The sequence below is a fragment of the Carassius gibelio genome, chromosome B22, assembly GCF_023724105.1.
Source record: "Carassius gibelio isolate Cgi1373 ecotype wild population from Czech Republic chromosome B22, carGib1.2-hapl.c, whole genome shotgun sequence".
Classification (NCBI taxonomy): domain Eukaryota; kingdom Metazoa; phylum Chordata; class Actinopteri; order Cypriniformes; family Cyprinidae; genus Carassius; species Carassius gibelio.
In genome coordinates this window covers 1230815-1246051 of record NC_068417.1, presented here as the reverse complement: position 1 = coordinate 1246051, position 15237 = coordinate 1230815, and the positions used below count along the sequence as shown (strand labels likewise).

Here is a 15237-nt window from a genome sequence, read left to right as displayed (position 1 = left end):
AATACCTTATCGATCTGTGATTCATGTCGATGTGCACAAGAGAAAGAGGCGCTCGAACGGAGTACGTCCTCTAAAAGATGTCTTTCCAGAATTTGCTGCAGAATAGAGGGACAAAATGTGCTTAAACTGATTAACATTAGATATTACACAATTATAAAGTAATTTGAATCATCTAACTTTCTTCTAAACATTAGAAACATTTTAAAGTAAGTAGTATAAATGAGTACACCTGACCACATCTGAACATATAAAACATGTCCTAGATATAAAGATTCATTTCTAAATTGAGTTTCAGAGGGGTGTGATAATTCATGCTGTGTACTGTAATCTTTCAACAGGATAAAGTGCTGAAACCCTTTCATACTGCATTTAATGGAAAATGAATGTAACTGACAATATATTAAACTGACAAAGAGTGATAACAAAACGCTTACACAACAACTCTTTAGGATCATAGTGACAACTATTTAATGGACACTCTTCACATTTCTGTAGTTGTCAGAACTGATATAATTGTGTCTGGGTAAACAGAGATACTGTTTAGTGGAAGTATAACGTTAGTGGTAATGTAGCGGGATATAACTATGTGATATATAAAATAAAATAAAAACAAACAGAAAAAAAACTCTTCTTAATCAAAGTGATTTTGCCATTTGTAAGGAAGGTTGTAAATGAACTAATTACTCTAGCCAATGCTGTCACGTCACGGGACAATCATGTTTGGGTCAAACTGTAATACTCTGCTTCACAATGGTAAGGTACTGCCTAAATTTCTGCCGTACTCATTGAATATCTGTCCATGTGAGAACAGATAAAGGTCGATCTCTCTCATCTCTCACACTTTTTACAGTCTAATGATTGAGATTCGAGTCTCAAACAAGATCTTTCTTCTGTGTTCCTGGGGTTTCTCTTCATCAGATCCAGAAACGTCTCTGTCCATCAGATAAACATCACATACTCTTTTACATTCTGAACCATTTATTACTGTACCTTCAATGAAAAGCATGTAAACATCTCAGTATTTCAACAAACACTTTTAATTATCTAATAATTTCTACTTCTCATTTTTTAGTTTTCTGTTTCTTCATTACAATTGTACTGTCATTGCTTAAAACAATATTTATATACATTTCCTTTAATTAATTAAAATCCCACATCTTCATTTTTTTTATTATTTAACCCAATCTCTCTATTTTCTGAAAGGTGCTGAGGTCAGATCTGCTGATGTTGGTCGTGTTATCATTGTATCGTTGCTTGTCATTGTTTCTTCTTCAGTCTCACTACTATGATCTTCATTTATAGCATTGTCTGGAAAATAATAATACAAATTATTATTATTATTTGTTGTGGATTCTTCTGAGGAGGATTATTTATAGCACTTATCTTATCCACTTCTCTAGTGTGTTTTTCTGATTCTGATGCAGGATTTTGAGGACAGTGATAAAGACAGGAATATGAAGATGAGCTCAAAATATTAGAGAATAAATTACATAAAAACAGTGTTATAAATGTTGAATATGAGTACAGAAGACTATAATGAAGAAGACTAAATTCATTAGTCTGTCTAATATTCCCTTAAATGTAGGGTTTTAAATACATAAATTATAACTAAATGTTTGATTGTAAAATGATATAAATGTTAATTTCAGCTGTAAATAAAAGGTAAACTGCTGTTTTGTCTTTTTCAAACCCATAAGTTCATGAGTTACAGTCTCAGTTTTTCTCTTTTAATAGACGTTAGATTCAAAACTTTTTAAATCTTAAATGACAGATTGTGAAAAGCACATATATCTACATCACAGCGACCTGTAAAACTGAACAGAGATGATAAATTCAGAAAAGAAGATGAAAATAACTGGCCATTTTCTATTTGTATGTAGAAACTGAAAGTTCATTATAATTAATTGAGTTCTGAACTAATTAAATGAATCATACATTTCATATATCTTAATTATTCATCATAACCTACAGAATAACTGAATAAATCCTTCAATCTGAATTCATAGACTATTGCTGTAATGAAAGAAATGTAATTATGTTTCTTCAAATAAAAACAGGACTGTATATGATTCTGTTATATAGCATATAATCATTATCTTTCAGATTGATATGTTTGTCTTGGATTATTTGATATGATTTGTCTGTCATTATTCATTAACCCTTCAGAGTAGTCAAATGTATCAGAAGGAGGTGAATGGAGCAGATTGAGAGGGAGAATGTGAAGAAACAGCAGGTGGCGCTAGTGCACTGTTTTAGTTTGGGATCTGCTGTTAGAAGGAAGAAGAAGGAGAAAGCAGGTGTGTTTGTGCTTCACATTCCTGTCCAGTTGGTGGCGCTGATGCACGAGATCTGTTGTTAACTGGACTTTGATTTTCTCCAAGATGAAGTCGTGTCAGGTGACAAACATCAATCGTGAAGATCGCACAGGTGTTTAACAGCGATCACGAACCGGAAGTGTGTGAAAGACTTCTGGATTCTGTTCCTGCAGCACAAGATCGTCTGAACTACTGCAAGTAAGTCTGAATACTTTCACCATTACACTTATTTAGGAGAATGATGAACGCATTTCAGAGCTGGATGAAGCGGGATTTGTTCAGTTATAACTTATACCTGTCTGTCGTCGAATAACAGACCACCGAGAGAGAGATATTAATAAAACAAACCGATTAAAGATGATGAATGTTAAAACATTTTTGCAAGTTTTTAAAAATATCTGTAAAAAATATAGTCTAGCAGTCCGAATAATTCTAAAAGTGTTGTTTTATTTCCTCCTTTTTTTCTATTTTAAGACGCGAGACTGAAAGTATTTTGCGATCAAATCAAACCTGTTCTTCTGGACAGACAGGTTGATAAACACGAGCAAAACAAACTTTTTAAAGATCCGAAACTTAATATATAGTATCTTATTACTGATAGTAACGTGTATGTAAATAAAGACGTGTGTTTTGAGTGATCTGAAGAGATTATTACATGGCAGTATATTTGCAGCATATTTTATTTGTATATTGATTGCTTGATAACTCAAAGATTCAGCACTATTTATTTTCTTCATCATTTGTTCCTCTGAACTCTCATGATCTTGATCTGATTGTCATGTCCAGGTCATGATGAGCATCTGATCGTCTTCAGAGACACAAAGATCTCAGTGTTGAGCTGTTCATCTGCAGTCTGTCAGAGAAGAGAGGAAAGATGAGTCTCTCACACAAACAGAGGTAAGACTGAGTCTGTTTTCACAGAAAAACAACACTTCTCAACAAGCAGTGTTTTCTCTCACTTTTGTCATGTCTAATGATTTCCAAAACAGAACAGAACTTCCTCTAAATGTGTTTATATTGTCTTGGGTTAAAAACAGCTGGAAACTTGTTAAATGTCTAATATACAGGAATATTTAAATCCTGTACAACCCCAGAATTAAAATGTTTTTCACTTTAGTTTCAGGTTGCACTTTTAGTGGATAGAAAATGTAAATAATATGGTAACTTAAGCAAGTCAAAATAATCATTTCAAACTGAAGTATCTTTTGCTGTAAAGTGTTAAATAAACTAAAATGAGTAATAATTTCTTGTGGCTCAAGTGGTAGAGCATTGTGTTAGCAGCACAAGGTTGTGGGCTCGATTCCCAGGGAACACATGTTAGGAGAAAATGTTAGCCTGAATCTAGTCTTTTTTTTTATCTCTATACTGGAGCGCTCTTTGATCTATAGCATTGAATGGCTCAAATATTATGGATAGGCCTATAAATATAATATTAAGGTTAGATAATCCACAGATTAATTTCAGAAGGAACCTCAGTGATTTGACTCTGGAGACAGATCTGTAATTATTTAACATAACACGCTGAATGTCTTAATTTTGCCCATATAACAAGTCTGTCTGTGATGGGCATCATTGCATTAATAAAACATCTACTAATACTACAGCAATAAATATTATGTATAGCAGTCAGAACATTGTTTATTTCTTGGCTCCGGAAATATATTGTTTGTATTAAGTTTCTTCACTTTAATCTCTCTTTTATTCTTTCATTTAAAATGAACAAAAAATAGCATCAATGTGTAACGTGTCTTTATGTTGTTATGAACTGTCACTAAGGTTTCAAATGAACCTTTTTTCTTTATTTGACAAGTTTGTCGTGTCTGTTTGTAAGGATCCACAATTTGGCCACAAATTATTACGATTGATGAAATTAATTTGTAGTAAAAACCTCATTAAATGTTCACTTTGCTGGACAATTGCTGTATTCATCTCACGGACTGCTTTTTTTCATAGCATATTCAATATATGTAAGACTGCACAGCCCTGGGGTCTCATTTATAAAACCCTCCATAGATTTCATCCTAAATTTTTACGTAGGCACAAAAGCTAGATTTTGCGTACGCCCAAAAGTTTTCAGATTTATAAAACCATGCACACACCAGAACCTGCACAAACATTTCTTTATAAATCCCAGTCAGGTAAAAGATTGTGCGGACATGCATCTCCACCTCGTGTCCTCACCGAAATCACCATATATGGAGCTTACAGTGCCTTGTTTTACTACTCATAACCGCATCTGCATATCATTTACATGTGAATTCCCTTACATGTGACACCATGTTTAACACAGAGACATAGGGAAATAGTATCCCTGCTATGTTTTAGAATTAATATAAATTAAAATATCCATAAAAACAAAATGGTTTCAAATAGTTCTCAGATATTTTAGATGATCTCATTCTTTTACACTGGCCAAATAATTTAGATTATTTAAAATTAAATATATGCAGTTATGCTGATAAGATAAACATATTTTAGCTATTTTATTGGAAACAGATAAACGTATATTCATTGCAGTGTATTGTCTGATTAGGCGTCGTCACTGACAAAGTATTGTAAAAAGGAAACATGCAAATCTTACCGTTTTCTCCTAGTTATGTCCTCCAAATATAGTGGCATTTTCATAATGTTGTGGAGATGACTTTACACGACATTAACGCCTCCGTGCAGCTGTGGTTGTACAGTAATCCAGCGATGTTAGCCATAATATCGCAGTAAGTGCGCATCATCCATCATTGTTCTCGCTAAAATACTTCTCATAACATGTGATCTGACTCTGTAGTTTAGTTTAAAGATTAATTATTGAGCACCTATAACACTCCTTGCTTTAATAAAAATAACATGTCACGGGAAAATGATTTATTGTAAATGAAATTATGCAATTATGTTGTTTGTAAAATTATTTAGGCCTAATTTCAGTGTTAATCTCTTTTAATGCGAGTGGGATATTTAATGTAAATGTGTATATCGACATGAAAACAGTCATTGTTTACTTCATTAATTTTCTCACTCCATGAAAAAGAGTTTGTACGCATGGTTTATAATGTTCGTACGGTGCGTACATATTTATGCCAAGTTTATTTTTTATAAATCCTGATATGTGCGTTAAAAAAATCGGTACGCCATTTTTTTATGCTTATTTTGTGTGTATGCAACGTTTATAAATGAGACCCTTGGTGTGTAATCTGTAGATATGAAGCCAGAAGAGATGTGTTCCAGCTTTCAGTAAAGATTAACTCTTGCTTGTAGAGATTAAGACATGATACAGTAGTGTCCCAAATCAAAAAGATCACGCTTGGCATTTGTTTTAGATGACAGGTTTACATGGTCTTGAAGTAAGATGAATCTGATTTTGATTAGTTGGTTGATATAATGGAAGGGCCACATCAGAATTGTCTGTGTTGAGAAAGTGAATGATGCTGAAGCTGTAAATAATGGAAGGATGTGAGAGTGTTAAAGCTGGGGTCTGTGTCACTATTGCTGGAGAAGATATAAATGAGGAAGGTGAGAGAAGTGAGACGACGGAGTCAGAGGAGAATGAAGCTGATGTGGCACAATGGTAGAAATGAAGCTTGTGTGTTACATGAGGGATGATACTGATGTGACAGAAGAGAGCTTGGACTCTACTGTGATGGAAGGGGACTTATACTTTTCTCTTTTACATTGCAGTATATATTGTAGTATCTTTTTTTTAATTTATAAAATGTATTGTTTTAAAACTGTTCCCACTCTCTTCTTTGTGTCATCAGTGTAAGGTCAGGCTCACATGTGTCCAGCTCTGTGTCTGTGAAGAGTGACCGCTCAAAACATGAACCACCGGGATTCAGTGAAGAAACAACATCAGCTACTGAAAGGTATTTCATTTGGGTTATTACAACATAGCATTAGCTAATTTCTTCACTAGAGTATCTGTGATAGAAAATAAGTAAATAATACAATAAATCAAGACTTCTTTACAATAATACAGTTACACAGACAGACACTAGAGAGCATAAATTCAATAATGAATGTGACAATCAAACATGAATGTTTCCATCTATCTACAGAAATGACCATTTACAACATTAAACCTTTTAAAATGAGACTCCCTCTTCTTTGTGTCATCAGTGTAAGATCAGGATCACATGTGTCCAGCTCTGTGTCTGTGAAGAGTGACCGATCAAAACATGAACCACCGGTATTCAGTGAGGAAACACCATCAGCTACTGAAAGGTATTTCATGTGTTTTGTATTATGCCACTAGCTAATTCCTCCACTGGGATATCTGTGATTTGAAATTAGTTCTTTTTGTTTGCAAGAAATTTGTTTAATATATTGCCTTAACCACATTTAATTTTATTCACAATTTTAGCAGGCTGCAAAAGGAGACATTAGACTCAGACTTCCAGATTAACAGGAACCGCAAGAATTTCACAGACAAACTTCTAGGAATCTTCCAGGTGAAAATAATATTTAATGATTATACTTGTAACAAATAAATTGGTTATTGGACAATGTTTCTTGTTTCTTTTACAAATATTTTTAATTATGGATCATATATTTTGGACCAAATGAATGTGGATTTGGTTTAATCTCTTTCGCCTCTTGTTTTTTTTTTTTTTTTTTTGTTCTTTGTTTATAGGATCTTGAGAAGAAAATAATCACATTTCTAAAAAATGAGCTGGAAATGTTTAAGAAAATATTACAAAAAGAGAACTTGCAGTACTTTGTGAAGGACTTTAATGAGAACAGATGCAGTATGAAAGAAGCAGCTCTTGATCTCACGCTCTACTTCCTGAGAGAGATGAAGCAAGATGAAGCTGCTGATACTCTAGAAGGTAAGAGACTCATGATCATCTGTCAGATTGTCACTTATAAATGTAGAGAGAAAATAAGACCAAACAATATCTGTATTTTTGTTTCTGTTTAGATGAACTGTTCTTCATTCATCAGCTAAAGTGTAGCCTAAAGAAGAAGTATCAATGTGTGTTTGAAGGAATTGCAAAGCAAGGTGACTCTACACTTCTGAAGAACATCTACACAGATCTCTATATCACTCAGGGTTGTAGTGAACAGGTCAATACTGAACATGAGGTGAGACAGATTGAAGTTGCTTCCAGACGTCATGACTCACAGGAGATACAGGTTGAGTGCAAACATTTGTTTGAAGCACCCGAACAAGACAAGCAGATCAGAACTGTACTGACAAAAGGAGTTGCTGGCATTGGAAAATCAGTCTCTGTGCAGAAGTTTGTTCTGGATTGGGCCGAAGGAAAAGAAAATCAAGATATCAGCTTCATATTTCCTCTTCCATTTAGAGAGATGAACTTAAAGGAGCAAGAAAAACTAAGTTTGATGGACCTTATAACTCAGTTTTTCCCAGAGACAAAAGGACTGAACCTTACAAGAAGAAATCAATTCAAAGTCTTGTTCATTCTTGATGGATTGGATGAATGTCGACTTCCAGTAAACTTTAAGGATAATGAGACGTGGTCTGATGTTTCCTCACCAGCCTCTCTGGATGTTCTCCTGACGAACCTCATCAAGGGAAATCTGCTTCCTTCTGCTCTCATCTGGATCACCAGCAGACCAGCAGCTGCCAGTAAGATTCCTCCTGACTGTATCGACCGGCTGACAGAGATACGAGGATTCAATGATGCACAAAAGGAGGAGTACTTCAGAAAAAGATTCACAGATGAGAATCAGGCCAAAGAAATCATTGATCATGTTAAACAATCAAAGAGTCTCTTTATCATGTGCCACATCCCAGTCTTCTGCTGGATTTCAGCCACTGTTCTCCAGAACATTTTAGAGGAGAAAAGAAATAATGTTGTGAAAAACAATCAGGCTGATGATGTCTCCAAAACACTGCAGGAGTCAAATACTGAAGACACTCCTAAGACTCTGACACAAATGTACACACACTTCCTCAGATTTCAGATCCAGCAGAGCAGACGAAAGTATGATGGAGAACATACACCAGATGTTTCCTGGGATAAAGATGCCATCTTTTCACTGGGGAAACTGGCATTTGATCAGCTGGAAAGAAACAATGTGATCTTCTATGAGAGAGATCTGGAAGCCTGTGGTATTGACATCTATACGGCATCAGTGTACTCAGGCATGTGTACCCAGATCTTTAAGGAGGAAACAGGGATCCTTCTTGGTACCATGTACTGCTTCGTTCACTTGAGCATTCAAGAGTTTATTGCAGCCCTTTATGCACATCTGTTTCTAGACATAAAGAAGAAAAGTATATTTGTTCATGAGTCTACAAAATGGAAATATAAAAGTAAAACCATGATTGATTTGCTGAAGACTGCAGTGGACAAGGCACTAGAGAGTGATAATGGACACCTGGATCTTTTTCTTCGATTCCTCCTTGGTTTTTCACTCCAGTCCAATCAGAGACTCTTACAGGGTCTGTTGAAACAGAAAAATAGAAATGAGCAGAACAAACAGGAAATAGTTCAGTACATCAAGCAGAAATTAGAGTCTAATCTGTCTCCAGAGAGATCCATCAATCTGTTCTACTGTCTGAATGAACTGAACGACCAAACTCTGGTGAAAGACATTCAGACCCACCTTAGCAAAGGAAGTCTCTCATCTGCTGATCTTTCACCTGCCCAGTGGTCTGCTTTGGTCTTTGTGTTGTTGACATCAGACGAGGAGCTGGAGGAATTTGAGCTTCAGAAATTCAAGCAATCAGATGAGTGTCTCATTAGATTATCAGCAGTCATCAAAACCTCTAAAAGAGCTCTGTAAGTTATTTATTTATATATATATTAGGGGTGTAACGGTTCACAAAATTTTTTTTTTTTTTTTTGTATTCCCGCTGGTGTACCCTATTGTCATGTTGCAGATGCGACATACCGTTGTTTTTTATCCACCACTCTCTTGCCATCACCATTATAGCTTAGAGTGAATCCAAAGTGCACCCAAACCCCAGACCTGTTGGTTATTGGAGGATCTTCTATTTCTGGTCTGTTAAACGCATTGGCTATTTTGCAACGAGCCTTCAGCGCGTACTGAGTGAGCGAGTGCCTGACTGAGTAGCCTAACATAAACATATTAGTTGGTGTTTTTTCTTCTTCGGGGTGTCAGGGGCATTGCCTGTTACGTCGTTTGGGTTATTGGTCTACCTTGTTGAACGCATATCATTATATTTCACTTTTTTATTTTTTCAAATATAATTAATTAGTCCAACAAACCGTTCAGAATTTTTTTTTTTTTTGTCATGTTTTGTTGCCATCTTTAAATTAGATTAGTCTACACTGATATATAGCAGGCTTGGACACCCCAGATTTAGTGAGTGAGTGACATGACATACAGCCAAGTATGGTGACCCATACTCAGAATTCATGCTCTGCATTTAACCCATCCAAAGTGCGCACACACACACACACACTTTTATTTAATAATATTACTATTATTATATGTAGTTTTTTTGCTCACATTTTTGGTCTGTTGGTCTGTCTCTTTGATAATTTGCGGATGCCGAAAATTTGGTGCATACCTACTTACATCCCCTCCTTGCTGCATGCTGAAGGTGACCCAGCTGACCTCACCAGAAAAAAAACTCAACACCACCATCTAATGGATTGTCTAGAAATAGAGTTTATTATTCTACCAAATAGTATACTAAAATATAGATTCTTGGCATCCGTGTATCAATACAGTATTGCCATGGAAAATATTGTGATACTATACTGTATCACCCTCCCCCAACCCTAGTTATAAGTATATGTCTCTTAGGGTTAAATCAAAACACATTCTTTAACTTTTTTTAATTTAAAAATTTAAGTCCTTTGGAATTAAAGTGCAATGCTGTTTTATTAGATTTACATGGCTTTTATGTAAATAATTCTCTTTTCAGCAAAACAAGCTGGTCAGGGTTTCCTAATAACAATTGATCTTTGAGCTTAAGAGCGTTTTCTATGAGTAATTTTGTGATCGTTCATTGTTTCATGTGCGTTTCCTAACAATGCACTTAACACAATTGTGCGTAGCTGTGCTTTAAAGGGGGGGTGAAATGCTATTTCATGCATACTGAGTTTTTTTACACCGTTAAAGAGTTGGATTCCCATGCTAAACATGGACAAAGTTTCAAACATTTTGTATGTTTGAAGTTGTACGTTTGAAGGAGTATTTTTGTTCCAAAGTTTGTCACAAGTTTCGGAAAGTTTTTTTCGAGTATGGGTCTGTGTGATGTTAAATGGAGCAGAATTTCCTTATATGGGTCCTAAGGGCACTTCTGCCGGAAGAGCGCGCGCGTGCCCGTAGAGCAGATCACAGACATTCACTGATCAGAGCGAGAGACCGAATTGTCACAAAAGAAGTGTGTTTTTTGGTTGCCAGGGCAAGACAACCCTGCACAGATTACCAAAAAAAAAACAGCATTAAGGGACCAGTGGATGGAGTTTATTTTTACAGAGCATCAACGGAGTTGTGCAAGTGTTTTTGTTTGTTCTCTGCATTTCGAAGATGCTTGTTTTACAAACAAGGCCCAGTTTGATGCCGGATTTGCACATTGTTTATTTCTTAAGGATAATGCAGTCCCAACGAAAAAGGGTCACGATTGTGTGTTGGAACCGCATGCGGTGAGTAAAACTGCTTCAAATATCTCTGTGTTGTTAACTTGGCTATCGGCACGTAACCACATCAAGTAAACAACATGCGATGTTGTCATCAAACTGCACTTTCCACATGTACAGCTTAAAAAAAAGAAAAAAAAAAGAAAGTGGAACTTAGTCATTTTCCAAAACCGCTAAGCAAATATATACAGTTTCAGTACATACCACATAGAGACGTCGTTGCTGATGCTGCTCTTGTTAAATTTCAGTCTCTGGATCTGATTCTGGATCATAAATATACGCTGAATCTGACTGTTAGCCATGGTTTGTTTTGGATGATGTTTTTTTCCTCACGGTAAAGTCACAGCTTCCAAACGCTCTCAACGGAAAAGCCTACTGGCGCTCGTGATTCTTTAGCTCCGCCCACATGTCACGCCCCCAGGCGCTCGTGTTTTTCCGGGAAAAATCGGTACAGACTATCTTTCTCTTATGAATATAATAAAACTAAAGACTTTTTGGAGTTATGAAGGATGCAGTACTACTCTATAGGTACTCAAGATTATCAGGATATTAAGTGAAAACGAGCATTTCACCGCCCCTTTAAGTGATACTTGGGAGTCACTATCCATTTGTCAAGTGCTGAAATGTCATTCTATAGAATAGCTCTTAATTGTAGTAAACTATCGTTTATTGACGTTAACCTAATGCTGCGTTCCAGACAGACAACTTGGATATAATAACTATACCACAATACAATATTGTATTGTATTATAGTCTTTAATATTATACTTTACATAATAATATATAACAAGTGCTGCGTTTGGTCTCGTACTCTATCGCATACGTTGTCAGTGTTGTTCGCTTGCTTGGACCTTTGTTGTGATAAACAGTAAAGTGCGTTCAAGCGCCAGCCAAGAGAGTGTAAAGAAATACCCTTTGTGAGAAGCAGTTAAATTAACGGGAGTTAAAAGCAGATCGTAAGTGTATTTATTTCTTGTCTCATTAGTGTTTAGCGCAGTTGTTGTTGCTAGGAAACACTTGTTTAATTACTGTGTTGAGACGTTCTGTGTTTGGTGTCGTACTCTATCTTATACGTTGTCAGTGTTGTGCGCTTGCTTAGACCTTTGTTGTGATAAACAGTTCAATAAAGTGCGTTCAGCTGAACCTTGCTCTCAACCTTTCCTGAGGATGTTACTCCCCTAGTTATGCTTGGAGACTTCAACATCTACCTAGATAAACCTCTCTATGCTGATTTCCAGACTCTGCTTGGTTCTTTTGAGCTCAACCGAGTGTCAACTAATGCTACTCACAAATCAGGCAACCAACTGGACCTTATTTTTACACGAAACTGCTCTTCTGATCATGTTCTGGTTACTCCACTCCACATGTTGGATCACTTCCTCCTCACTCTTAACCTCAACATGGTCCCTGACACATTACTTACCCCGCCACATGTCATCTTTCAATGGTTTCATCTTCACTTCCTTCCCCTAAACTGTTTGCATCTTTGGATGCTAACAGTGCTACTGATACTTTCTGCTCCACTCTTACATCTTGTTTAGACACTGTTTGCCCCTTATCTTCCAGGCCAGCCCGTAACACCCCATCTGCCCCTTGGTTATCTGATGTTCTACACGAACACCGTTCTAAGCTTAGTGCTGCTTAAAGGGTGTGGTGCAAATCCAAAAATACTACTGACCTTAATGTGTATCAGTCACTCCTATCTTCCTTCTCTGCTAATGTCTCCACTGCTAAAATGACATAATACCATAACAAAATTAACAATTCGTCTAACTCTCGCATGCTTTTTAAAAAATGTCCTCACTTCTTTGTCCTCCTCCTCCCCCTCCTGCTTCATCTCTAATAGCTGACGACTTTGCCACATTTTTCATTAATAAAATTAAACGCATTAGTGCACAATTTTCCACACCACAATCAGTCAAGCTCATATCACTAGAAAACATACCTTAATTTACATCCTTCTCTTCACTCTGAGGCAGAAGTCTCAAAACTCACATCATCAACACATCCCTCCACACTGGTGTTTTTCCCTAATCATTTAGACCGGTTCATATAACTCTACTACTTAAGAAACCCACCCTCAACCCATCTCTTTATAGAGAACTACAGACCAGTTTCCCTTCCTTTCATTGCAAAAACATTTGAACGAGCTGTGTTCAACCAAGTCTCTACATTTCTCACACACAACCTCCTTGACAGCAACCAATCTGGCTTCAGAAGTGGACATTCAACTGTGACTGCCTTGCTTTCAGTTGTTGAAGCTCTAAGACTGGCAAGAGTGGAATCCAGATCTTCAGTACTTATCCTACTTGATCTGTCCGCTGTTTTTGACACGGTTAACCACCAGATCCTCCTATCAACCCTACTGTCAAAAGGCATCTCAGGAACCACACTTCAATGGTTTAAGTCTTACCTATCAGATAGGTCCTTAAAAATATCTTGGTGAGGTGTCCAAGTCACAACATTTAACTACTGGGGTGCCTCAGGGCTCAGTTCTTGGACCACTTCTCTTCTCTGTCTACATGGCATCATTAGGTTCTGTCATTCAGAAACATGGCTTTTCATACCACTGCTATGCTGATGACACTCAACTCTACCTCTCATTCCATCCTGATGATCCAGCGGTAGCTATTCGCATCTCAGTTTGTCTAACAGACATTTCTTGCTGGATGATGGACCGTCACCTTTAACTCAAACTTGCCAAGACAGAACTGCTTGTAATTCCAGCAAACCCATCGTTTCGTCACAATTTCACCATCAAGTTAGGCACATCAACCATAACTCCTTCAAAAACAACTAGAAGGCTTGGAGTTATGATTGATGATCAGCTGACTTTCTCAGACCACATTGCTAAAACTGTCCGTTCCTGCAGATTTGCTTTATTCAACATCATGAAGATCAAGCCCTTTCTTTCGGAACATGCTGCACAACTCCTTGTTCAAGCTCTTGTTCTGTCCAGGCTGGACTATTGCAATACCCTCTTGACAGTTCTTCCAGCCATTTCTATCAAACCTTTACAATTAATCCAGAACACGGCAGCGAGATGAATTTTTAATAAGCCAAGAACAATACACATCACACCTCTGTTTATCAATTTGCACTGGCTTCCAAAAGCTGCTCGTATAAAATTCAAGGCATTGAGGTTTGCCTACAAAACTACCACTGGCTCTGCACCCATTTACCTAAATTTGTTACTTCAGACTTATATGCCCTCTAAAAACTTGCATTCTGCAAGTGAACTTCGCCTGATTGTGCCATCCCAAAGAAGCACAAAGTCACTTTTACGGACTTTTAAATTAAATGTTCCCTCCTGGTGGAATGACCTCCCCAACTAAATCTGAGCAGCTGAGTCCTTGGCCGTCTTGAAGAATCGGCTTAAAACCCATCTCTTCCATCTTTATTTGACCCTCTTACTTTAACACTCACTATTCTAATTCTATTCTTAAAAAAAATCTAGCTACCTTTCTAATATTTTTGTATTCTACTTTCTTTTCATTTATTATGCAATTGTGTGTGTAAAGACCTCTAACACTAGATTGCTCTTTTTTTTATTCTGTTTTATTTTTATTTATTATATTATTTAAAAGCCCATGCTACGTGTACGGTGTTAACCTAACTGAGACTTGTTATAGCACTTGTATATCATTGCTCTTTTTTGATTGCTTCCACTGTCCTGATTTGTAAGTCGCTTTGGATAAAAGCGTCTGCTAAATGAAATGATAGATAGATAGATAGATAGATAGATAGATAGATAGATAGATAGATGGCCTGAATGCACTGTAGGTTGCTTTGAAAGACACATTAGGATCCAATTGCAGTATTCATTTATAGAGTGGTCAGACAGGCAGAAACGGCATCAAGAGTGTCAAGGGATATCCAGAAATCAGTAACAATACCAGGTGAAGGTCTGTTCAGGTGGCAGAGAATCAAAGTCAGTATACACAATCCAAAGTCAAACACGGAAGGAACAAACACTAGGAACACTTGGAAATGCCAGACAGAACTAAACAAGACTTCGCAATGTGAGTGTGGATGTTTGCAACCTTTATAGTGTCACTGATAGGAAACAGGTGTGGTTCAATAATGAGTTCCTAGGCAGGGGTTTATGGGAAATGTAGTCCAGGGTGTACTGTGTCTTGTGAAAGTCTGTGTGGTGAATAAACAGATGTGCAGTGACCAGATCATGACAAAAGCATCTGCTAAATGCATACATTTATTTAAATGTATTTATTTATATACAGGAGAGAGAGAGAGAGAGCGACGTTATTTCTGGGTCCAATACACTGCTGGGTTTCGTACACTTCAGCAAGTCATTGACATAATTTTTCCCCCAGCCTTTGAAGCATTTC

General features: G+C 36.7%; 2 protein-coding genes and 1 long non-coding RNA gene across 4 annotated transcripts in view; 2 read left to right on the top strand and 1 right to left on the bottom strand.

Annotated features, from left to right (window-relative positions):
* The window catches only part of LOC127987571 (protein NLRC3-like), a 76641-nt gene extending 67582 nt beyond the window's left edge, over positions 1–9059 (top strand). Inside the window, exons 3-8 of the mRNA XM_052589941.1 lie at positions 3102–3212; positions 6065–6169; positions 6423–6527; positions 6667–6754; positions 6937–7132; positions 7225–9059. Coding sequence (XP_052445901.1) covers positions 3190–3212; positions 6065–6169; positions 6423–6527; positions 6667–6754; positions 6937–7132; positions 7225–9059 — 2352 coding nt within the window. The 5' untranslated portion in view covers positions 3102–3189. The remainder of the gene's footprint in view (positions 1–3101; positions 3213–6064; positions 6170–6422; positions 6528–6666; positions 6755–6936; positions 7133–7224) is intronic.
* The window catches only part of LOC127987560 (uncharacterized), a 1055570-nt gene that overhangs the window by 749120 nt on the left and 291213 nt on the right, over positions 1–15237 (top strand). The window lies entirely within an intron of this gene.
* The window catches only part of LOC127987626 (uncharacterized), a 459131-nt gene continuing 451441 nt past the window's right edge, over positions 7548–15237 (bottom strand). For both annotated transcript variants that reach the window (XR_008161278.1, XR_008161279.1), the window contains exon 3: positions 7548–7694. This is a non-coding gene — a long non-coding RNA (uncharacterized LOC127987626). The remainder of the gene's footprint in view (positions 7695–15237) is intronic.